The sequence below is a fragment of the Chelonoidis abingdonii genome, chromosome 20 (assembly GCF_003597395.2).
Source record: "Chelonoidis abingdonii isolate Lonesome George chromosome 20, CheloAbing_2.0, whole genome shotgun sequence".
Taxonomy (NCBI): Eukaryota; Metazoa; Chordata; order Testudines; family Testudinidae; genus Chelonoidis; species Chelonoidis abingdonii.
Window position 1 is genome coordinate 8484354 of NC_133788.1, and position 24813 is coordinate 8509166.

A 24813-nucleotide genomic window follows, 5' to 3' on the forward strand; every position below is an offset into this window, starting at 1 on the left:
TAGAACGTAGCGGGGAAACTGGTAAGAAGTAAAGAAATCTGTTAAGTGAAGCCCAATATATTTCATGTAACAGGTGCCACTTAAAAGCACAGCTGCAGTGTTCCCAATTCGAATGATTGCTGCGTTGCTTCAAGTCCCAGCTCCTGGAAGCATGTGATTAGGTGAGAATCTCAGCTTTCATTTTTTAAATAAATTTCTAATCCTCATTGGGAAGAAAAGCTTAAAAATGTGACTAAAGTGCCTCTTAAAGGCTCAGAAACCAAAGGCAAATAGAAAGAGCCCTGTGTTTCTTATATTTTTTAAAATCCCATGATTTCTAAGGCAATCTCAATATTTTATGTGGCCTAACTTGTGGTGATTATTTTTGGCAAGACTATAGTTGTTTACAGGAAGAGACTTGTTAAAATTTAGTACCAGAAAGTTACCCGTTCAAGAGTTTATCATGCCTGAGAATATATTAGAGCTGGTGGGGAAAATAGTGAGCAATTTTTCATAGTAAAATTGATATTTGGAAAATTTCAAGCAACTCATCTCTCCAGAGAGAGAGTAGTCAGCTTAGAGTCTGCTTTTCAGAAGTGCTGAGCACCCACAGCTCTCCTTACCTGCAAATCAGGCTCTTCTGGCTTAGAGTCCTGGTTAGTTAAACGTCAGATTCCATGGTTTGAATGCGTCCCCACGGTTCTGCGCTGTACAGCAAAGGACTGCGATCTGGGACTCCTGGCTGTGGAGCTGACTCGCTTAGTCGCTTCACTTTTCTATGCTGCCTCTGTTTGCCTGCCTGCCATACTCTTGTCTTGCCTGTTCAGATTGCCAGCTCTTTGGGGCAGGGACTGTCTCTCACTATATACCTGCACAGGTACCACATTATAAGTCACTTTTGTCCATTGTCTTTTTCCTCTCTCCTCTGTTCGCTGCTTGTCCTTTTACCTTCCCTCCTCCTGATCCAATCCTATCACACAGCCTCTCTCTCCTTCCTGTCACAAACCTCTTACTTTTGTTGATAAGCCCAACTCAAGGTCTCTTCCAACTTGATGGCTGCTCTGTTCAAATCACACTTTCCTTGAGGAGGGGTGGGGTGGATCAGAGGTACTCTGGCATGCATTGCCTGCTGCTGAACCAAGGGACGCCTCTGAGCATTGTGGGATTTGAACTTGAAAGTGCAGCTGTGATGCACTTTCAGCACTGACAACTATATGAATCAAGTTCCCAAGCTCCTCTGTAATGCTGCTTTTCGTAAGTGTCCTGTCACGAAGACCCCAGTCCAGCAATCTACCTAAGCACATGTCTAACTTTCTAGCACGTGAGCAGTCTCATTGAATTCAGTACACTCACATGAACTGTCGAATGTGCCACTCAGAGACCACAGTGATGGGTGCAGTGTAGGAACCTGAGTAGGTAGATGGTTGTGCCTTAAGCTTTGTAAATCTACAGGGTTGTAATATAGTGGGCTGTGTAGTAACTGAAACCTCGGCGTGTCAACCAGTTTAATTTGTGAACAATGCAGTGACTATGGAAAAGAGGACAAACAAACAAAAAAGGAAATCGAGAATGTAACCACATGCACTGCATATCTGTTCCCGCTCTGACTCTGATGGTGTTCTGAAAGGTAATTTGATTGCTTCATGATGTGAATTTGTGTAAGTATATGTACACAGAGCTAAGCATACATCTATATTATACGCTGGTACGAGAGTTAATTGCATGTTAGCCATAAATGTGTGCCATTTTGTGGTGGTGACGTGGTGACTGTTCAAAATGGTGGCAACTGCATGTTACTGCTCTCACAGCTCTCAACAGCTATGCAGTGAGGGCCAGTTTCTGGTTTCATTGAAATGGGTAGGAGTTTTGCTACTGACTCCAGCGGGCCCAGGATTTGACCTTGAACTACTGCCTTGCTGTACTTCAAAGTTAAAAGTAGACCTTTTGTAATAAGATTTCCATTGTTACTAAATAGAGGATAGACCATTTTTTAAAACTTGGTTGAAATTAAGTTTTTTCCCCCTCTTTGATTAACCAGCAACTTGAGCATGATTTTTAAGACGGAGTTAGAACATGTGGTCTCGTTTTGATTCAGTCTGGTCTCTCACCTGAGCTGTCTCTCTGGAGCTTTCATGGGCTAATGAGCATGAGAGACTAGTTTACCTCCTGTAGAAATATTTCAAAGGGGTCTGCTTTGTATTAGCATTAGAGAAGATTCTTAATGCAGTTAACATTCCCAGGCAAAAAATGTTAAGATGCAGTTGAATTGGCAAATAGATATCAATTAAATTAAAAATGGCATTATTAAAATTTTAATGACAGCAAAAAAAAAAGTGAACTGCAAATTTACCCTTTCACAAAGGTTTCAGATGCCTGCCTACACCCTCTTTCTCCTGTGGTATGAGAGAGAGATCTGGACCTTATAGACGCATGGTGTACATTGAATATCTTTATATATTTTGGAGGGTGTGTATCGTAGGTACCAACATGGCCCCCACCATCCCAGTATCTGAGTGCCTTGAAATCATTACTGGTTTTATTATCGCAACACTCCTTTGTGGTAAGGCAGGGCTATTCTCCCGTTTTGACAGATGGGAACTGAGGCCCATGTTGGAGATAGCAGCAAGGGATCACTGTTTGGCAGTGTGGTGTTTGGCTTTACAGGGAAAGAAGTTTTGACATTATAGCTGGGTAACAGTTCAGGTTGTTTGACTTCTGAATTTCTTGCTTTTCAGATATTTGTTTATATAACTCTAACTTTGTTGTAATTTAATGGATATCTGTTTACAGTCCTAACTGTATCTTCAAGGAAGTTTTGGGAAATTTTTGTTGTTTTTCTGTGATTGGTTCTAAATGTTTTAAAATATTGACAGTGTGTGTGAGAAAACGTGTAGATGGTTATTTCTGCGAGCAACGCTAGTGTGCTATAATTATACCTGTGGAGTACAGATGATGCATACTGTTCGATGAAATGCCAGACTTATCACTATTCAAATCATCTGGCAGAATTTGTAACTTTAATAATGTGGGGAAGTTTGGACTTTACAAACTCTGAGTGAAACTAACCAGCACTAAGGCCCTCAATATAGGATGTAAGTGGTGACTAATTGGTGCATAGCTCTTATGTTGGCTCTCTACTTGGGATGGTTTTCATTCTCTGTGACCACAACAGTTCACCAGTGTAGCTTTGAAGCGCCACCAGGCCATGAGCTAAGTTTATAATCCTTGCCAGACTTGATCAAGTCAGGTGACAAGAGACTGTCTGTTATAGGTTGAAACATCTGTAAGAGCTGGGCTCCTAACATGGACCTTGCCTTCAGAAAATCACTACGACAGAATTAACTGGATCTGGTTTAGGATGCAGGAATGCAACCAACCATAGGCTTCTAGCCCAGGTCATTTCTGAGGGATCGCTTTGGGGGTGGGGACTGGGACTTTTTTCCAAAATAAAATTACCACATTTTCAAAGTCGTGTATTTCCAAAATGCCTTATCTGATCAACCTCTAACTTCCTTTTTTTAAAAGGGGGAACAGAGAAAATCTACTTTCACTAGATTAACACTTGACCAAAGTAAGGCAGAGAAGACCCCTCCGCCTTGGAAAGTTGGGATATGGGAGTGGAGCGGCCACTCTCAGGCTAAGAGTGGAAAGCCAAACTGCTGCTATTCATTGTTTGCAGTAGTGCCGAGGAGTCCCAGTCATGGACCAGGCCCTGTTGTGCTAGGTGCTGTACAACCGCAGAGCAAAGATACGGCTCCTCCCCCAATCTAAGCGCGACACTTTCTACTGCTTCACTGAAGATGCTGTACAGTTGTAACCTGCAGCCTTAACGATGGAGGGACAGATTCATTGTTGCTCTGTTACCCCCTTTGACCCATCTAAGTGAGTGGGAGGAGGCCTCTATGCCAGGAGCAGAGCCAGCTCCACATCACTCTTGCAGGAGCCTCCAGCACAGGGGATGTGTTAGGGTGAGGGGTGGGGATGGGAAAAGGCGTGGCTGGGGTGTTCTCATGCCCCTACAGAGGCTTATAGGGGCCATTGCAACAGTGTGAAAGTAGAGTAGCTGTTACGCTGCCCTAGTCTGTGCTGGGGTCAGACCCACCTCCCAGCATCCCTTGGCGTGAGAATGCAACAAACCTCTTGTCACTGCTGTGGGGCCATTGCCAGCACAGGGATGAGTTATGGTGCCATGATAATATACTGCTCACTTGGTATCTATGCAGTGCCAGCTGCTACCATGTAGAAGATGGGGAATAAAAGAGTAATAGTGTGGATCAAAGTAACAGGGAGAGAGTCTGAATTGCATCCTAGGAAGGACTGGGCTTCTTTGTACATGGCTGCTTTTTGTGACTAACTGATGAGTGGAAGGTGACCTCCTGTGGTTTAGGCCACTGCTGGCCAGAATCTCTCACCTGGCAAGACAAGACCTGCCAGGAATAAGAAAGAAATACCCCAGCTCCAAAATGAAAAGGCCCATTTCAGTGCTGTGAGGTCTGTGGAGTGATGGTCCCATCACCATTCCGTGTGCTGGTAGTGGATCATTATGGCAAGCTTCATTTATTGCCTAGAAGTCACAAGACAAAAAAAAAAATCATAGTTGATGAGAGATGTAGGAAAATATTTTTGGCCAGAGTGTGGATGCAATAGAACCTTTCTGGAAAACTCTGTTCTTAGCTGTTCGTGCTTTCAAACACTTGCTGCTGATCTGGGAGGGAAAAGCTGTCTGGAAGGGATGGGAGTTTTAAGAGAATAGTACAGTACCACTCATTATACTCCACACCTGAACATAGCCATAATATGAACAATATACCCTCATATCTCAATGTCTGTACTTTGACCCGTTAACCTTTTACCGCCAATTGGCGATATTGCGGATTATGTATTCCTTACGCCATCTGATGTTAAACTGAACTTCGCACCCCTTGATAAACTGTAGGTTATTCCCTGATAACCAGAAACTTCTACCCTTAAACTCTATACCGTTCACTTCTTTTTTTTCTTTTTTTTGTTTTAAAACATCATCTTAATAAAATTTTTAAACTTTGTATGTGTCTGTTCCTGCTTATCAAGTTTCCGGGGCAGAGCAGCTGGTGATGAACTGTATCCAACTACATCCGTAGGTGGAGGCCACCATGGATTTTGGGAACTCCTCTCAGCTTATAAGCAGGACTCGAGAGATGCAAATAATTCTGAATGGACCCAAAGGGGTTTTCTAGGAAGTTGTTGTGCTGCATAACAGCAGAGGCAGATCATTCAGAATGGCTGAAGCACGACCCATAAAGCAGCATTAGACTGTTTCTGTTCAGGGGGATACAGCATTAGACCATTTCTATGGATGGGGACACTTATCCCCAGCTTGTTTTCTAGGGCTGCTGGAATTTTCACAGGGAGGGGGGCAGACATGAAGGAAGGGTGTAGGATGAAGGACCAGTTTGTTGCCTTGGGTTTACATTGAGTGTTTTTATATAGTTGCTGTCATCCAGAAACAATGTACAGACTAGGCACCTACAGCCTAATGCGTGGGATGGATACACCCATGAATACACCCATTGACTTGTCCCTCCTTCAAAGAGCCTAGGCCTAGCCTTTGACTGATTTAGACTCCTAAATGAATGGACGTTAGGATCTGAAATAGCTCTGTAGAGCTGTGCCCAACTCTCTCTCTCTCTCTCATATGTGCGTGCAGAGCCTAGCCCGGTGTGCTCTGATCCCCAGGCAGGTCTCCTAGCTGCTTCCACAATGGAAACAGCAAAGAACAACCTCTGTGCAGCACCTGTGAAAACCAGGATGCTTGTGTAACTGAGGTGCATGGAGTGCGCTGAATCCAATAGAAATGCAAAGGGGCTGGTAAGTCCTAGGGATGTCGGGCAGCATGTTTTTCACTGCAAAACAGGCCTGGGGGAGGTAACTGGTTAATCAGTGTGGTTTAATTTTGTTTTTTATGGCAAACATGCATCCTATTCTTGCAGGGGCAGCAGGCTTGGCAACACCTGGGGAAAGGGGGTGGAATTAAATGGCCTTGGGGTGTTCGGTTATAAATTCCTGCCTTGCAAATGCTGTTTCTCCTTGGAGCCAGTCCTAACTAGTGTAAGAATGGTTTGCCCCAGTTTTTCTACAGATTAGTTTCCCTTTGATTAGACAAACAACTTCAAGCTGTAAGTCTTAATTTGATTTGAATAAGCTTATCGCCTGGCAGAAAGTTTATATTTTTCTTTCTAAATCTGCTGCTAGCGCTATACGTGACCATTCATGATTAAAAGCTTTACGGAGATAGAATATTTTTCTTCAGTATTGGAAGTCTGGTTCCATTGCTTGAGTCATGTCATGATCTTTTTCAAGTTATATTCCCATGTCCCATTAGGTGGTCAGGTGAAGGGGATTTGCTTTTGGTACGTATCTCTCGTAGAGCCAGAATAGCCAAGGTTCGGCTGCTGAGTCCGCTGCCCATCATGCTGCCAAGGTTGTGTCATTGTTTTCTTCTGCTCCTGTCTGCATTTGCTTGTCTGGATCCTCTTTTTGTCTTTTGACCTATATTGAGAGTGGAAGCTATTTGGTCCAGCAACCATCTTCTTTTGTGTTTGTACAGCACCTAGCACCATGGGGTCCTGGCCCGTGACTGGGCCTCCTGGGAGCTAAAGCAATACAAATAAATCCTCCTCCTCATCGTCACCACCTGGCGGGGGTTCTGTGCAATTTGTGTGAGAAAGAAGGTAACAAAATAAGGCCCTGATTCAAGAAAACAATTCAGCATGCATTTAACTTTGAAGAGGTGCTTAAATCCCTTGGAACAAGTCTATTCCCAGATTGGAGACTTATCTACATGGGGTGGTAGAGCACACCAGAGGGATGTGATTTGTAATGCACACTAACATGTTGCGCCCTAACTGCCTCACATAGACCTTGCTAGTGTGCTCTAAAAGGTACTTAGTTTTATGTTAGAATGCACCAGCAAGGTTCATAAAGGGCAGTTAGACCACAGCACGTTAGTGTGCTTTGCCCTGCTGTGTAGACAAGTCCCTTACTTCTAACTTTTGGAGACTTGGTCTCGTTCCCATTGCAGTCAGTGGCAAATCTCCCATTAACTTCAGTGGTGTAGGATCAGTGCACTGCCCATTATGACCAGGGTTGTAAATCCTCTGGAAAACTAGACAGTCTTGAGTTTTCTTACTATTCTGAAATAGAGGAGGCACATGGTGCAGTGAAGACGGCCAGGGACTGAGGGGCAAAGCATTTGGGCTCAATATCTAGTTCTGCCACTGTCTTGCTGTAAAGTAGTAGCATCATTATTGATCTATTATCTAACTTGAGCTACAGTCTGGATTTTTTTTCCGTTTTTTCGTCAACCAGAACAGTGCATCTGAGCTTTGCCCAAGTGGTACCAAAGGCTATGTCTTAATGGCATGAAATGGCATTGTGGCCTGTATACAATGTTCCCCCTTAATTCAAGGGGGCGGAAGGTAGATGGAGGTGGGACTTGTCTGCTGGGACCTCTGTTTAAAGACAGGGGTGCACAGCAGAGCTGATTTTCCCAGAGATGGAAATGAATCATTTTCATCTTTCATCCTTAATGCTGCCTGCCCACGTGAAAATTGGTTTGACCTTGCAGTTAGGTGCCTTGTGTGGATGTATTCTGGGAAATGGCAGACTTCATTAAGATCACTGGTTACCTGTGGTCCCAGAGTGACAATGGGGAATCCTGAACCAAAAAACTGGCAAGGTGCTTTGCTAGCCTGGGTCACTGAGATCCTCTGCAGCTCAGCAGCAGAGGCATCACCAAGGAGATTTTTTTTTTTTTTTTTTTAATTACTCCTGTTTTATTTTACAAAGTCATTGAGCTAATAAGCTCTTTTCCCAGAGCATCCTGGGGAAAAAGAAAACCCAGCCATCGGCTTACGCTGGGCAGTCAGCGCTGTTAAGAAATGTCAGATGGTTTTAAGAGGATTTTTCTGGGTCAGGGTTGGCACAGCACAGTAGAGCTGCTGGAGCAGCCATGATGAGAGCTCTGCCTTCCAAAACGAGGGAGGAAGCTCTTTGCCCTTCTGCGTTGTGCCAGAAAGGCACCGTCCCTCTGCCATTCTGTTCGCAGGCATTTCTTCTCTCTCCCTCTGCCAGGAAATCCTTTGTAACCTTTCAAATGGGGTCATCAACATTCTGGTCCAATTTCAAGCTGAGCACAGCTGTTCTTGTGATACCCAAAGAAAATCCTTTGCTACAAGAGAAAGCGATTCCAAGACAGTGTTTAATGCTTTCTTTTCCAGGTAACCAGAACAAACATCTGGCTCTGGAGAGAAAGGGTACCCTTACATTTAACTGTAGCCCTCTTGAGTAGCAGGGAATAGTGCAAGTTGATTCCCAAGAGAGGGGCAGGATATAGTAGCGTGTCACCACCCAGCGAGATCAGCCCTGAAGAATCAAGTGATTGTTAAGAGTTATGTAGAGAGGGAATTAAAAAGATCGAACGCTCCCCTCTGAGCTGTACAGCAGCCGCTTGTGCTGTGGTGGACCTGATCCCAGCTAGTCAAGTTGCTGCCTCTGGGTGGAATGGATTGGCCATTGCTCCAGCTAGCTTCAGACAAAGAATCCCAGCCTGTGGTTTTTTATTTTACCGTGACTGCAGTACTGGCAAACAGCCTTGGAGAAGGGGAAAGATTTCCTGTATGCCTCTTTGCAGAGAGTGGTAGAGATACTGTGTGTGCATTAACAATCCACTTATGGGAAGAACTGGCATGGAGGTCTCTGCAACAGAATGCAGATGTAATTCATGAAATGCAGTCATTATCTTTTATCTAATAAAGAATTGCTTCCACCCTCATTAACTTATTTCATGCACAAGTAACAGCCAGCCTCTGCATGGCTGAGTACGCGGGCGTCCTTCCTGCTTAGGTGGGATCTTCGGTGACAGAGTAATCCTCCTCCACCACACAGTATGAATTTGCATTTAATCACCAGAGGACTCGCAGGTATCAGTAACCTGACCTCCAATGCCAGACTCTGCTTATGGCTACCTGCTTGCAAATCCAGAACCCACGCCTTGACTGCAATGAGTTCACTTTTGCATTTATACTGGTGTAAATGAGAGCAGAACCTGGACTTCAGTTTTTATCCTCCCTTTCCTGGCCCTTACTTACACTGTGGGTGGCTCCTTTCATAAACTGCAGCCCCTTCCTTGGAGTCTTCTGTTGGTGTCTGCTCTCTGATCCTCTGTGTCCTCAATCTTCTTCCAGCTGGCCCTCTGCTTTTGGAGATAGCTTCCTCCCCAAGAGCGGGCACCTTCTCACTGGCTTGCATGTGCTTTCTCTTATTCAGACTCTGGATGGATTTGAAATGCAAAGAGCTGGCTGCAGAACTGGACCAGAGCTCTCTTCAGGGCATGAGATGAAGGCTGGTCTGGTGCTCTCTTGTTTCAGCACCTGAGAATCACAGCCCCTCGCAGGCACAAAAGGCCAAATTCATCTCTATGCCAGTGCGAGGACAGGAAGGAGACACTCTGTTTTAAGGCTGAGAAACCAGTGCAGCCTCTGGCCCAGGCTAACTTGCACCCTTGCTTTCATGCTACCTATGGGCCAGGTGGGGGAACGGTGTTGCTGAGGGGTAAGAGTGCCCTGGTTAGAGCATCCTTCCATCCCCTGTTGCACTCCTACCCCTGGAGTGCCTGGAGAGGCAGCACAGAGTTGGTGGAGTGGGTCCTCCTGCTGGTGGTGGCCCAAGGGCTCGGGAGTGGCCAGTGCCTGCCCTACCATCATTGGTGGGAAGGACCCTAGCATAACTCTGAATCTGGCCGTACAGCTTTTCCTAGCAGAGGAGTCGGGATCGATTTCGTCACTGCCTGCCAGCTTCCTTTTTCCTTGCACTTTATAGGAAAGGCCTGGTGCTGGTCAGCGGGCTTTCTCACGCTCTCCAAAACTCCCGTGCTGCCAGTTCCACTGCGCAGCCACGTTCCGTGGTGAAAGTTACTTCTTAGCCTTCCCACTGGCTCAGACGTGGTCAGTGACTGAGGAGAGGAGCATGGGGAGACAGGATAATGTGGATTGCTGCCCACTAAGGGCCAGTCTGAAGCCACTACATGCCTTTCTTGTGAGTCCTCTCTCAGGGGGTGTCTGAAATACCATTCTAGCAATGAAAGGCTCCTCCTTTACTCATCCCCATCCCAGCACTCCAAGCAAGTCTCCTTTTTTTGGTCTGGCTTTTCGGTTCCCTTTCAGGATGAGATTGGTCCCAGGGCCTGCAGGGAAACAGTCAGGTTTTTGCTCTTGGCTGCCTCCGAGTTCCTGCCTTCTGCGGTTATTGTCTGGGTAGCAAATTGAGTTAAGTACAGCTAGCTTCATTCTTATTCCTCAGGCGGGCACGCTGAGGCTCAGCTGGTTTTCTAATCTTGCTTCATTAGAAAATCTCTGCCCCCCCTTTTATCTGCTTGCAGCTTCAAGCGCATGATTTACTATCTGGTTTGAATGGCTCAGAATCATTACTGTCTCTAATTTGCACCCTTTTATTTGCAAAATTAAAGCCCGGAAACATCTCTTGCCCCTTCTGAAAGATTTGGTGGAAGGGCTGTAGCTGACCACACTTCCTCCACAGCCGGTGTTCAGCACTCTCTGCAGTGGTTCTTTGACAGTGGGGAAGGGCCAGCGAAGAGGAGGCTGTGCACAGATATGCCAGCCTCAAAATCTTGCTGGGTGAGTGAACTGAAGACAAGTTCTCTGACCTTTTATTTTTGTTTAGGAGGGATGGGGGTTGACTCCATTTGGACCTGTGAGGGGGTCAGCTGGGACTGGTATGGACACTGGGAAGACAGAACATCTTGTTTTGCTTGTGAGCCTCACTTTACTCTCATGTGATATGGCCGTGGTACTGCAGAGGGGTTCAGTTGATTGCAAAGCACTTGGAGACCCTGGCACGAAAGACACTATTGAAATGCACGGTGCTGTGCTTGGTATCATCTAGAGATTGCTGTGGCCAGCAGCTGGCTCTGGATGCAGCAGGACTCAGTCCAGGGCATGGCTGGTAGAGATTGGAAGGAGACTATCGGGGATTTGAGGGGCTGCGTGGGCTCCTGGCTCTGTGCTTGGGAGGTGTGCCTCGAGGGAAAAGGGTAAGGTTTACAGCAAAGAGCTCTACAGTTTCCAGCAAGTGAGGCTGGAGAGGAAATACATCAGAAGCACTGGATGCAGATGCTTTTGCATAGGCAGAAGCGTGGGAGGAGAAGGGGAAAGAAGCACAGAATGATGGAGCAGAGGACAAGGGAGAGCTGAAGTTTAAAGCAGCGCAGATGGATGTGGTAAATATTTCAGCGAACGGAGGCAGGGCAAGGGGCGGAGCGGTGTTTAGTGTCAATTGTAATTGAGCTATTGATGCATTTAAGCAGCGTTTTCATAAATCAGCATGTGTTGTATCCTCTTGACAGGCTAGTCCTCCTGTTTTGAGCTACAGCTTTCCAGATGGGAGGAAAGGAAATCACTTGTGTTTGGCAAAAATGGATGCTGGCTGAGACAGGCCAAAAGTTTGTGTGCTGCGAGGGTGGGACTTCGGCCTAACTCTGCCACGACAGGTGTTTTACCATTGACTCCAGGAGGAGCAGTGAGGCCAGCTGCTGAGTGCTTTTGAAAAACTTCATCTAAATTGATGTGTTTTGTATTACAGTGGCACCTAAAGACCCCAACTGAGATCACTTGCTACTGTACTTTGCCCGGCAGAGCTTACAGCATAAATAGACAAGACAGACAAGTGTTGGGAGAAAAGAGGGTTGTTATATGTTGCTCTGCTTTTAAAACAGCACCTTATGACCTATTTTGTCTGCTCTTTCTGTAAATGTGTTAATCAGGTATTCTTTATTTGTATCATGTTGGCATGTGGGATTCCCAGTCATGGCCCGGGACCTCAATGCGCTAGGTGCTGTACGAACAAGAACAAAAGGGGGAGACCTGCCCCAAAAAGCTTCCAATCTAAGTGCAAGTCAAGAGACAACAGGTGGCTAAAGGCAGATGGATAAAGGAGCATGGAGTATAGCGTAGATTCTGAAATACAATAAGAGACGATGCAATTTTTATGTATAGGGCCAAATTTTCTGCTGGTATAAATTGGCCCAATTCTATTGACTTCCATGATGCTGGACCAGTTTACATCAGCAGAGAATAAAGGTCAGATGACTTACTTACAGGTCATTAGTGGCATTTTAAGAGTGAATGAAACACACTCACATGGCAGAAGAGGTCTCTAGGCAAATCCTACCTTCTTCCTCTAATAGCATCCAAATGCTGACCCCCAGAACACTGGTTTCAGTAGCACCACATTTACAATGTAATAATAGAAGAGACCTCATAATAGGCTTATAATCACCAGAAGGTTTTTTTTTTTTTTTTAATATTATTATTGCTCAGTACTGAAAAGGGGCCAGGATGAAAAGACGAGGCTTAAAAAAGAAAAGGTTCCTGATGCTGCTTCTCTAATGGCTTTTGGGGAGAGTAAATGGCTTTGAAATGTTAAACGGCTGGGCCATTGAGAGTATGAGAGAAAGCATGGCAGCCTAGCTGCTTTACAGTGTATCCCAGCCACTGTCAGTGCTGAAGGTTTTCGTAGTGTTTCCCCTAGAGCTGCACTTAATTTTGAAAACTGTGTGCTGGGACCATGTGGGTTCAGAAACACATACGGGGCTGAACGGGAGTTGAGGAGGATGTGAGATGTAGGAACATGTAAAACCAGGCAATCCAGCAGTACTGTGGGGGGAATATAGATTTATGGTTATGACTTCATCCTGGGGGCTTGGTGACAGGAGGAAACTGCTCCAGTTTGTTCTCTTCTGATTTTTGTGTTACTGCTTCGGTCTCCCTTCTCCCTCTTAGAGCTCCTAGTGGGAACTGCATCTCGAGTAAGGAGTGGGCAAATGTGAGCTGTGGAGCTGAAACTCTGTCTGGGATTTTGCTGTCATGATTTGTTGTTACACATTGCCTGAAGCCCAAAACGGAATTATTACCCAGCAATTCAAAATGTGGTTTCAGTTTTGTATTCATACATGGCTCAGAGCTCCAGATCCGTCCGCTGCCCAGGCCCCTCCATGACGCCTGCTCTCCTTTTCCTACTGTTACTTTACTTTACTTTTCTTCCTTCTGTCCCCAGGTCTGCCATCTGCACCTTTTTACCAGTCTATTACGGGTTCACTGTTCCTTTTCTCTCTTTAACATTGAGGTGCAAAAGATCTGGAAACTGTTATGACACACAGAAGTGAAGCAGCATCTTAATGGTTTTCCCAGTTGGATGTTCTTGAACTTTAAACTAGTGGTGGGCCAACCACGGAAGCTTGGGAAGTTTTTTGTTTCTGAAGAACACCCAACGATATCAGCTCTTGGGCTTACATATATAGGCTAGAAGAGCAGGGATCTCTTGTGGTTTCTGGTATCTCCTGCTTTTGGTTGGGCCAGAATGACCCAAGGACTGTCTGTCTGTGGGAATGTGTGCATGGTATTTCAGTTCTTCTGATTATAGGCCTATTTATTATCCCAGAAGTGTTTGAGCCTCATACCAAATAGGAGACTAATGAAAAGAATTAACTAAACTTTTCCAAACCCCAAATGGGTGGGAGGGATAGCTCAGTGGTTTGAGCATTGGCCTGCTAAACCCAGGATTATGAGTTCAATCCTTGAGGGGGCCACTTAGGGATCTGGGGCAAAAATCAGTACTTGATCCTGCTAGTGAAGGCAAGGGGGCTGGACTCAATGACCTTTCAAGGTCTCTTCCAGTTCTAGGAGATTGGTATATCTCCTATTATTATAAAAAAAATTGGTTTGGGTGTGGTGTGAGGTGGAAGCTCAGCAGTGATCTTTTGTTCCCCAAATCGGTGAAGCCACCCGTACTGTACGTGTCGGAGACCTTCCTCAGAAATTGCGCTTCAAGTGGTTGACCTGCTTCTTATCTCCCCTTTTCCAGTTTTACACGGATGTTGCTCTAGTGACTCCAGCGAAGTCACTACTGATTTATACCAGTGTAAGGGAGAGGAGAATCAGGCCCAATATACTAAATGCTGGTGGTAGAGAAGTACTTCATTTTTATTTCAACTGCTTCTGGAGAAGGGCTAGTTCTCCACTTTTTAGCTTAATTGTGGTGATGGAGGTAGTTGTTTTTTAAAGCAGAGTCAGGTGTCTGTCTACAGGTTTTGCCTATGTGGGTAAAAATAAATGTGTATTTTCATTTGACTCCTATGCAGACACAGTTTAACAATTTTTGGATGGATTGAGTTGGTTTTGTGGTAACTCACATGGGAGCTTTGATTGCAGAACACGTCTGATTTGCTTGTGTAGTAATGGCCATACGGACTGTATGGAGAGTGTTGCAATTCTCGGTAATGCTGTGCTTATTGCTTCCATGAACTCATTTGTATCCTCATGGCGCCTAGAAGCTCTAGTCACAGACCAGGACCGCACTGTGCTGTACAAACACAGAACAAAAAGCCAGTCCCTGTCCCAAAGAGCTTCCAGTCTAGAGCTGACGAGAGACAATGGATGGGTACAGATAAATGGGGGAGTACAAGGAAACACCGACACGGTATTGGTCAGCGTGATAGGCAGCAGTCTCTGCGCATCATTGGCCCAACTGCTGGCATGTTTTTGTAGGCATCATTGTCACGGCACACTTCCGAGCAGGATAATGAGGTGGCTTCGGGGATGCTGTCGGAGAGCTCCTCCCAAGCATGCAGGGCAGCATGGGAAAAAGCATGAAGGTCTTGTTTGAGAATGTTAACAAGTGGGTGATCTGGAGATGAGTGCTGACACCTGGATAACAAATGAGATGATTGGTAGGGTGCAGTGCATAGGTGCTGGAGCTAGGGGTGTGGTGGGTGCTGCCGCACCCCCTTGTTTCCAGTACTTACAGGGTTTACACTTTGGTTCAATGGCTCTCAGCACCCTCACTTTACAAATTGTTCCAGCCCCCGTGGTGGCGAGAGGCCATGCTGTCGGATCAGCACTCTACTGCCATGTGGATTCGGATCAAGTGACTTTTGGGTTCACAACTGATATGACTTCATATGGATTTTTATCAGAAGTTTGAAATAAAGAAAATGTACACCCGGATTTCCGTAAGTCGGGTTTCTGTAACCTGGGGAGCGTTTGCATTACAGAAGGGCTTTAAAGTAACTTAAAACCTCATCTCTTTCTGTAGCAAAAGCTCACTGCGACTCTCACCTGCTTAGGTTGAAAGAGGGAGGTTAAAATTAGATGTCTGGTTGCTACTGTCTCTGATTTTCAGGGCTGGTTTTGCTGAAGTTTACCAAGATGAGGTGGATGTTAAATTTGTCTGTGGCTTTATTTGAATAACATCACATTTGTATAACTGGAGTTTCTGTGTAGGAAGCATTATCTAGCAGTTAGTGTGTGACCAACAGACAGGAATTCGGGGTTCTGGACCCCATTCTACCACTGAACTCTTGGGCAGGTTACTGCACTTCTGCATGTGTTAAATGGAAATACAGTGGTAATGCATCCATACCACCCAGTGGTGTTGTGAGGCCAAGCTGATGAATATTGGCAAAGCAGTGAGTCAGAAGGCTGTATAGAACTACAGAGCATTATTATAGCCTGCTAGGTATCTTCTATGGAGCAGGATTTTGTTTCTGTTTCATAAGCTACTTCTGCCTGACTGGAAGGGGGGACACTGATGATGAGTCTGATAAAGAAAGGACTTCAATTTTTCTTAGCCCCTCTTCGCAGCTCGAGGCAGACTGTCAATAGTACAGCCTGCCATAGTCTGTGCTGAATTTTACCACAAATTTTGCTTCCATTTTAGAGACCCTGATAAGGGCTGGGCCAGATTTTCCAGAGTGCTCAGCTCATTGACGGACAAGTTGTCAGAAGTTCTAAGCATCAAGTGTGCTGGAAATCTAGCCACTTATTATGGGGCCTAAATAGAAGCCCACCTCTTTTGAAAAATCTGGACCCTCAAGTAATAACTCCCCCAATATCTGTGCCCTCATATTAGCTAATGGAACTGAAAGAACCAGCCTGTGCTGCTGCTGAAAATTCAAGCCTGTGACCCCACTGATGAGTGTTCCTTTTCCCACTGGGACAGATGGAGAGTTCTGAGCTTATCATCCCTCAGAGTTGACACCTGCTTTGCATTTTGCTCATGCTGTCATGGAGCTTTCTTGGAGAAAGCAAATTGAATGGAATTCCGTTCTAATCAAATCTTGTCACAATAAACCCCTATTTTAAGGTGATGACTCTTTTTTAAGGTGGAACTTAAATAAAAAAATTCCCTTTCTTTTTGCATATTCCAGCTGTACTTCGGAGCATTGTTGTAATTCCTTTTATCCCCTCTCTAATAATAAAAGAACCTTGTTGTATATTGAAATTGGCCCTGGCAATGTGTAATTATTTCAGTGCAAAGTCAGTTAGTGTCTCTTTCTTTCAATCTCTCTCTCTCTCAAGAGCCTCCTTTCTTTGGGAGCAAATGCTGCTAGGACCCTCCTCAGGAAAAGCTTATTACACAATGAAGGCAACAGTAGGAAAGAGAAGCCAAATGGCAGCCCAGTCCCTACAGGAAGATTTGCTCTAACGCTCTCCTCTTGGTGCTAAAATTCAGATTGCTTCATGGTTATATTTGCCATTATATGTTTATTCTACCCTCTCTTTCCCTTCCTCCCCCAGTGAGGTTTTCAGAGCTGTGTATTAACCTAATGATTCACAGAAGGGTTCTCTTAGTTCCATAATTCAATATGGTAATCGTGAGTCACGTAGTTAGAAGGATATGTGGGAGGCAACTGTTTGTTCCTTAAATGGATGCAAGAATTGCGATGCCTAAAGGCAAAGTCTAGCGAGAAGTTCTGTCCCTCTTTCTCTTTCATCTGTTTCCATCATGCAGCTTCATAGCACGGTACATGTTTATTGAGGAATGTTTGGTTAAATGGATCCGAGCCTCAATCGTGGGTTCTGTTACGTGTTGTATATGTGAGGCAGGCAAGAAGATGGATGTTATGCAGCAAATCCTCTGCACCTTCCCCTTGTTTTATGCACCCGGGCCATGCAAAAGAGAGCTGAGAGTTGCTGTATTTTCCTATCTGGGGCTTCCACTGAGTGGTGGAGCCCCTGGTAGGTACAGAGCTGGTGTAGCTAGCGATGCACCCAAAGCCCAGGTGCAGAAATTGGGGGCGGGGAGAGAGGGAGGGAGGGAGGGAGGGAGGAAGGAGTGCCTGGAGCATCATGTCCCCTGACTATGCTCAGGGGGGAGACTTGCCAGCAGGCAAATGTTAGAGCAGCCCCTAGGTTTCTCTAACCTCCACTGTGTGCTAAGCAGAGAATCCAGGAGCTGTAATCTGGCTTCCAGATTTCCATTGTGTTCCACTGCAGCAAGGGTGAACTTGATGAAGCAGAGAACCTGGCCTTGTGATGCTGCTTTGAGCAGACAATGCAGCAAGTGATGGGAGGTTTTCTCAGGAACTAAGCTTGGTAATGCTGTGTGCCTAGAGGGTGCACCATGTGGGGTCAGGGTTGGATTGTGGTTGCAAAGTTATGTGGTGATTTTGGTTTTCTGTCTCTGATAGAAGTAAAATAATTTGCATATGGGCATTTTGCCCCACTGGTTGAATTTTCTAATTGCTTCTCTTTTCAGTTTCCCTGCTTACATGCAGTGGTGACTGGAACCGGTACTCCCCACATGCAGTAAAATAAAATATAGTACAGTACAGTAATCCTGGCGTGCAGGAAAATAAGACACCGAGCGGGTTTTTAGCAGATGAATGAACTTGTGAGGAGTATAGATTTGATTGCCTGACACGTACCTCGGCGAGGAGTGAGGTGACCCAGTTTTGCTTGGCTTAACTGACTCATTCAGTTTCATCTGACAGTCTGCATCCCACAATAACAGAAGTGCTTGCTAATGCTTTCCACTGGAGGTGATCAGCATTTCTCAGTTGAAGTCAGGCTTCTGGATCGCAAATGCTAATCTGCTTTTTCTCTGCCCCCTAGATAACTAGTTCTCATGTGTTCTTGACTCAGGCAGTGCAGTATTTGCTTTCCCCACTTGTGCTTTCTGTCATGTGCACAGAGATTCCTTGTGTCCCTTTAATAATGGTAAAGAAGCTGTTGAGCACAGCATTGTAATATTCAGGGATTTTGGGTAATGAGCTTTACACTGAAAACGAGCACCCAGCTTCGCTAATTTCCTGCTGCCTTACTGCAAGCCCCAGAGTGGCTCAGTGGAGGGGACAGTGGACTTGACTGGGACTCGAAAGACCTGAGTTCTGCTTCTAGGTCTGACACTAACCTGCTGAATGACCTTGGGCAAGTCCCTTCCCTTCTCTGTGTTCCTTTCTACTCTGTTTGCCTGTCTTGTCAGTTTAGACTGTAAACTCTTCAGGCCAGCGATTTCTCTTGCTATGGGTCTGGTCAGCACCCAGCTCAATTCACAGATTATAAAGCCAGAAGGGACCATTGTGATCATCCAATGGAAACTCCCCCTCCCCCCAGGGGCTGCAGAGACATGCTGGCAACCAGTTGCTTCCAGGAATGGCGTGGGGCCACGGCATGCAGGCAGCCTGACTGAGCCCTGCTTTGTCGCCAGTCAGGAGCTGCCTGTGGTAAGCGCCTCCCGGTGGAGCCTGCGCCTCGCACCCCCTCCCACACCCCAACCCGCTGCCTCAGATCAGAATCCCCCTCCTGCACCCAAACTCCTTCCCAGACCCCACTCCCCCTCCTGCAACCCAACCCGCTGCCCCAGATCAGAATCCCCCTCCTGCACCCAAACTCTCTCCCAGACCCCGCACCCTCTCCTGAACACCTGCCCCAGCCCTGACCTGCACCAGACTCCCTCCCAGGAAATAGACTTTTATACAGAGGCCCCACAAAATCGAATAGTCCTGGACCCACAGGAGAGTTAATCCAGCCCTGCTGATCAATATGTGTTACATGTCCTCCTCTGTGCTCAGGAGGTGAGTGTGTGACAGTGCTCCTCTGCTGATCCTGGCTCTTTTGTCACTCATACTCTTAGCTCTGGAGATCCCTGGGTCAACCTTGGTGTCAGCCAAGCTGGTGCAACTGCATCTGCAAAAGTAGTGGGTAAGGTACACATTTGTCTTGTTTTTTATTGTTTCAGGTGAATATGGCACTGACGGGGAAGCCCTCCAATGGGTCCCCCAATAACTCCAGACCTGACCAATGGAATACAGTTTTTCATCAGAAAAATGAAATCGTCACCAGTTTAGTTTCTGCCTTAGATTCAATGGTGAGTGAGGCTGCTTGCAAAGGTGATTTTTTTTTTCACGGGGGTGGGTGGGGGGGTTGCAGGGGCACTGTGTGTATTGTGGCTACACACCCATAAGGAACTGTTCACGGTTCAGGGTAACATTGAAGGATAGGTTCTGAAAACAGCTGATGCACATTAGAGTCATCTCCAAAGGGGCCACAGGGACCCAAATATGAAACCCAATGCTTTAGCTAAACAAATGGGGCATATTCGTTTCAAGTGATGACTAACAATGATGTTGCAGCAACCTGAGAGGGTTTGACAGCCCCTGAAATCACAGGAGAGGCTCCGGATCTGAAAGCTTCGCGAGACCATTCTGCCACCCAGCAGCTCATTTTACATTAGGTTTAATTGGGTTGAATAAGAGCTGGATTTACATGGGAAGGATATTGAGTTCATCAAATTGTACTCTGCTGCAGTAAAGCCCATCGAGCTGTTTGAGCTGTGAAATGAAAATCACATGTCCATTCTGACAATCAGAGGGGCCAGAAAGTCAGCTCCAGTTAATCTTGTGCTGTGTATTGTTTTCCTATTAATATTTATGTTGGTACCAACTGAATTTATTTTTCTTGATGTTTTACCACTGTTGTTGTGAGCTTTAATGCAACAAGGGAATGATAACAATGGCTTTGATCTCCAAGAACAAAGAAAATAACTCATGTCTGTTGACATAAAACTCTCGGGAGAAATCTTGCACAAGTGAAGTCTTGCTTACATAAACAAGATAACTATCTGGATAAGTTTCTTGGACCAGAGCTAATCATATTTTTAACTGAAAAGTGTGTGTGTGTGTTTACCCACACATGTAGTAAAATATGATGAATTAAATATCCCTCTCATCTAAATCCAACTATAGTTAATTTTTATATAACTATGATTGTGTGTATATGTGTGTTTCCCTCCGGAAAATGCTAAATATCCGCCTAAAGGCCCCATTAAGATACCTGAAAACCAAGGCACTCAAAATCACTAGTCATTTTTGAAGAGCGTAGCCATTTATATATATTACACAAACTATACCTCCTTGTGCATATGCATTAGGCTATCATCATTCATTACATGATCACGCGTGTGCAGTGCTTGCACATGCAACCTTAATTCTGGCATTTCCTAACTTTTTTTTGAATGCTTGGCTTTGGAATCATAATAATGTTGTTTTTAACGTAGGCTTTTGAGTGCGATTCTATGTATGTTTCATATAAAAATTTAAAAAAGAACTTGGAGTTAATTATTATTTGAATTCTTTGTTCATATATATCCTTCCCACTCATTATTGCATTTTATATATATTTTTTTCCTTGACTGTTGTTTAGCTCATTCAATCAACTAAACTAATGTACCTCTTGCTGTTTTCATGGAAGGGATTTTTTTTCCAACTAAGCTTTTTCTAGTTTACTGATGGTAAATCATTATCCTACCCTCCTCATGTCTCCCCCAAAAGGAATTCTTTCCCATTACTTGGGATCCATATACTTTTTGAGAACTAGGTCCAGAGGTGATGAAGAAGGGAATCTATGTTGCACGTTGATAAGTGACTGTGTGACTAAGTGTAGAAGACTCGTGTTGGGTCTCGGAGTATCTAACCTCACATAGTTACATTCTGAGGAGCTGGAAGAAGGTGTTAATTACACTGGGCTTTAGCTTCCTTCTAGTTGCTTTTCCTGCTACATCCATGTCTTCTAGCCATTTAGCATGTTAATTCTCTTGTCTAAAAAATTCCCTAGTCTTGGGCCAAATTCAGAGATGGTGTGAAAGGAGGTTTAAGTGGGTGAGAGTCTCAGGGAGTCTAAATTTGTGTAAATGCTGAGGAGGAAGGAAGAATGGGTAACACATGCATTATTTATATTGCTTTAATGTCTACGGATGCCAGTCAAAGATCAAAGCCGCGGTGCTAGGTGCTGTACAGATGCTCAGTAAAAAGACTATCCCTGGCCCCTATAAGTTTACGGTCTGGATTATGATAAGATGCAGGATGAGGAGGGAAGGAGTAGGACGAGGCAATCAAGTTATTGTACTATAAACTGGAGGTGTTGGCTCACCATCTGCCTAGCCATCTCAGTGTCAGATGTAAGGATCCCAAGAGCAAAAACAAAGTCCCTAATGGAAACTCCTTTGTGTTCAATGAATACTTCACTGGATTGTGTTTTATCCCCTTAAACTTGCCTCTGAGCAGGGTCTCTCTTCCCAGTGGTGGGGCCTCTTAGCTTCTCACATTGGGTTTAGGCTTGATTGTAATAAAGATTTCATCAAGAGCGTGGGCTCCCTCTAGGAGACAGTGTGAAGGAGCAAACGTGGGCCATAACTGGCACTAAATAGAGTCAGAAAAGCACCAGATGTGTCCCCCATGCACACCTAAAGTTTATGCAGTTCAAAGGGTCATGGACATGAACATGACCCCAGCATTCCATGGAGGTGTACCGTTGAGAGGAAGCCAAGCCTATGTGTGAAATTATTTGTCCTGCCTTTTAGCAAGATTATTAAAAAAAATATTCTAACAAATATTTCCATGTAACTGAACAGGGGCAGGCTAATAAACCGGGAATCCTGAAAGTACTGTATCTGTTCCACTGGTGCATGGGAACTGCCTTGCAATCTCACGTGCCATTTGATATCTATTGTGGCCTGGGTTGTGAGTTTTAAATTTTATAACGAATGGCCTTCTGAAGGAAGTGTTGGAAGCCCCTCCATTCGAGTCACTTCAAAATCCAGTAGAGAGAGGCCTCATTGGATATCCTGGGATGTGGGTGGGCCAGCCCCCCCCAGCCTAGTGGAAGGGACCACTGGACCTGGGTTCCAACTGATTATGTGGGACAACTAATGAGAAAACAGGATCGGGAGTGATGGTCACAGGTTTAGAGAGGCTTGTGTTGGGGAAAGAACTTGGAAGAAGAGGGCTCAACTTCTGGCCCTACCACAAAATATCCTGCATGGCCTTGAGCGAGTTACTTAGTCTTTCTATACAACAGTTCCCCTCTCTGTCAAAGGAGGATAATAAAATTTCGGTTCTTCCGCTCTTTGTCTATTTAAATTGTAAGCTCTTGGGGGGCAGGGGCCATTGGTTGCTATGGATTTATGCAGCACAGCACAATATGGTTCTGCTCTCAAATGGGGTTTCTAGATGCTACAAGAATACAAATAATTAACAACAACATTGGAAACATATAGTCAGGAACAATGGGTGGATAATAGCCCATAATTTCCGGTTTGATTGAATACAGAAGGAAAGGGTCTTGACTGATGAAGACTTTGACTGCTAGCCAGCAAATACTTCGTCATTGAACTAAAAGTTCCCTGCAATTCTTTCTTTTTAATTAGAACCGATTAAAAATGCTAATAATTTTTCACGGGAAATTTTAGCAAATGTTTTTTGTTCTGTTCTTCAAGTGCTTGCTCATGTCCATTCCAGTGGGTGTGTGCGCACCGCGTGCACGATCGTCCGAAGGTTTTCCCCAGCGGTACCCATTGGGTTGACTGTGGAACACCCTGGAGTGGTGCCCTCCTAGCTACCCTGGCTGGGGTAAGCCTCTGTCTCAGGGGTTTAAATCCTGCCAACGCTGTGGGAAGCCTAAGCCCAAGGGCGATCTGCACACATTAAGTGCCTGGGTGAGGGCCAGCAAGCAGAGAAGTGCTCCATTTGCAGGAGCTTAAGACCCAGGACAAAGAGAGAGCAGCACTATTGCCTCAAGCTCCTTTTAATGGAAGTGGCTCTTCACCCTCAGCTGGCACTGGAAGCGGCACCAGCGACATCAGTGCGCAGCGCACTGGCTTCAGTGCAGGACGCTGCGGCACTGAAAAAAGGCTCCTCCAGGGAGCATCAACACCACTCCCCAGCTCACAAAGTGGGTTCGAGCATGTGGCACTGCTCTCAGTCCCTGGTGCCGCATAAGAAGAAGGTGAACAGGGGCCAGTCCCCCTCAGGAAACAGCACAGGGATCCCAGTGGGGTGTATCCTACGTCAGGGCACCTGCAGCCTGGCCCTCAGATCCCGGCACTGTTGACTCTGGCCCTGCCGGGATTCCATCGAGTCTGGTGTTTGTGGACTCCCCAGCTCAGGAGGAGTTGGTGAAGGAGATTGATCTCCCCTCCATGCCGGATATCTTTGAGTCCTGCAGGCGTGAGCAGCGGCTCAGGGCCCGGCACTGGCGATGGTGACGGCGCAGTCTATGGCATGTTTTGCAGCACCAGTGGCGGCACTGCCACTCATTCAACACGAGGCAAGCCAACGATGCTATGGCACCGCTCCCCATCACCGCGGTACCGTTCACCAGCACCGTTGGGTTCTGCTCCTCCATGGTCTGGCTCAAACTATTTGTCTAACTCTGATAATGAGTTGTCGATCTCCCAGCATAGTTGGTACTGGTCTTGGTTCCAGCATCGCAGATCGCGGGACGTGCGGGCACCAGTAGTATCCTGGCCCCCACAGTGGCAGGGGCCAGTACAGTGGCCCTTTTGTACTCCTTGGGCCTACCATCAGCTCAAGGGAAGGGCTCTAGGGCTGCGTCCATGGTGTGTCTGCACCTTGTGCTCCTCCTTCAGCCACGTCGATGCTGTGCCATACTCCCACAGCACCTGAAGACCCCCCCCCCCAGGTGACAAGGACCTTGGGTCTTCACAAGTGGGTGCAACTCTTGAGCCCAGCAACCCATGTGGTACCAGCACCACAGTCTGCCCTGAATAGGGCAGACGTACCCGAGCCAGCCTCCAGAGAGCCTGAGGGTCTGGAGGACCCGGTCCCATGGGTCTCCTCATCCTCTTAGCCAGGTGAGGTGGCGGTTAGCACCTCCATTACCACAGTCCCAATAGGGTGCACCAGGGCCACCTTTGGAGGGTGGCCCAGAACTTGCATCTCCAGACTGAGGAGGTGCCAGAAGACTCGGACTCAATGGTGCCCTGACGTAGGATACACCCCACTGGGATCCCTGTGCTGTTTCCTGAGGGGGACCGGCCCCTGTCCACCTTCTTATGCGGCACTGGGAACTGAGAGCAGTGCCGCATGCTCGAACCCACATTGTTGCCTTGGAGAGTCCTTTTAAGGTAGCCTTACCCCTTATAAAGACCATGCAGAACACCACAAAGGTGCTATGGCAGACCCTGGCCTCCATACCTCCCACAGCCAAAGGGGCGGAAAACAGGTATTTTGTGCCGCAGAAGGGATACAGACACCTTTTTACCCACCCTCAGCCTGGAACATTGGTAGTGAGGCGCAAACCACAAAAAGCAGCAAGGTCAATTGGGTCCTGCCCGAAAGTCACAGGAAGCTAAGAAGCTGGACCTCTTTCGGCCATAAAATCGACTTGCTAATCAGGAAGCAGGGCTCAGCCCTATGCCTTCAGTTCTTGGAGAGTGCTAGCTCAGGTCCAGGAATTGCTCCCATCAGACTCATGCCCGGAGTTCGCAGCACTTCTTGAGAAGGGCAAGGTGGTGTCAAGGACCTCCCTCCAGGCTGCCCTAGAATCAGCTGACTCTGCGGCTCTGACCATGGCCACACCAATCACCATGAGACTGAGCACCTGATTACAGGTTTCCGGCATACCCCTGGAAGTCTAGAACACCATTCAGGACCTGCTCTTTGACTGTGCGGGCTTGTTTGACGAGAACACGGACACCTGC

General features: G+C 46.1%; 1 protein-coding gene across 4 annotated transcripts in view; it reads left to right on the top strand.

The window, feature by feature from the left end:
* GTF2IRD1 (GTF2I repeat domain containing 1) overlaps nt 1-24813 on the top strand; it is a 174848-nt gene that overhangs the window by 42307 nt on the left and 107728 nt on the right. For all 4 annotated transcript variants that reach the window (XM_075073922.1, XM_032786946.2, XM_032786950.2 and 1 more), the window contains exon 2: nt 19054-19182. In XM_075073922.1, the coding sequence (XP_074930023.1) occupies nt 19060-19182 (123 nt within the window). In that variant the 5' untranslated portion in view covers nt 19054-19059. The remainder of the gene's footprint in view (nt 1-19053; nt 19183-24813) is intronic.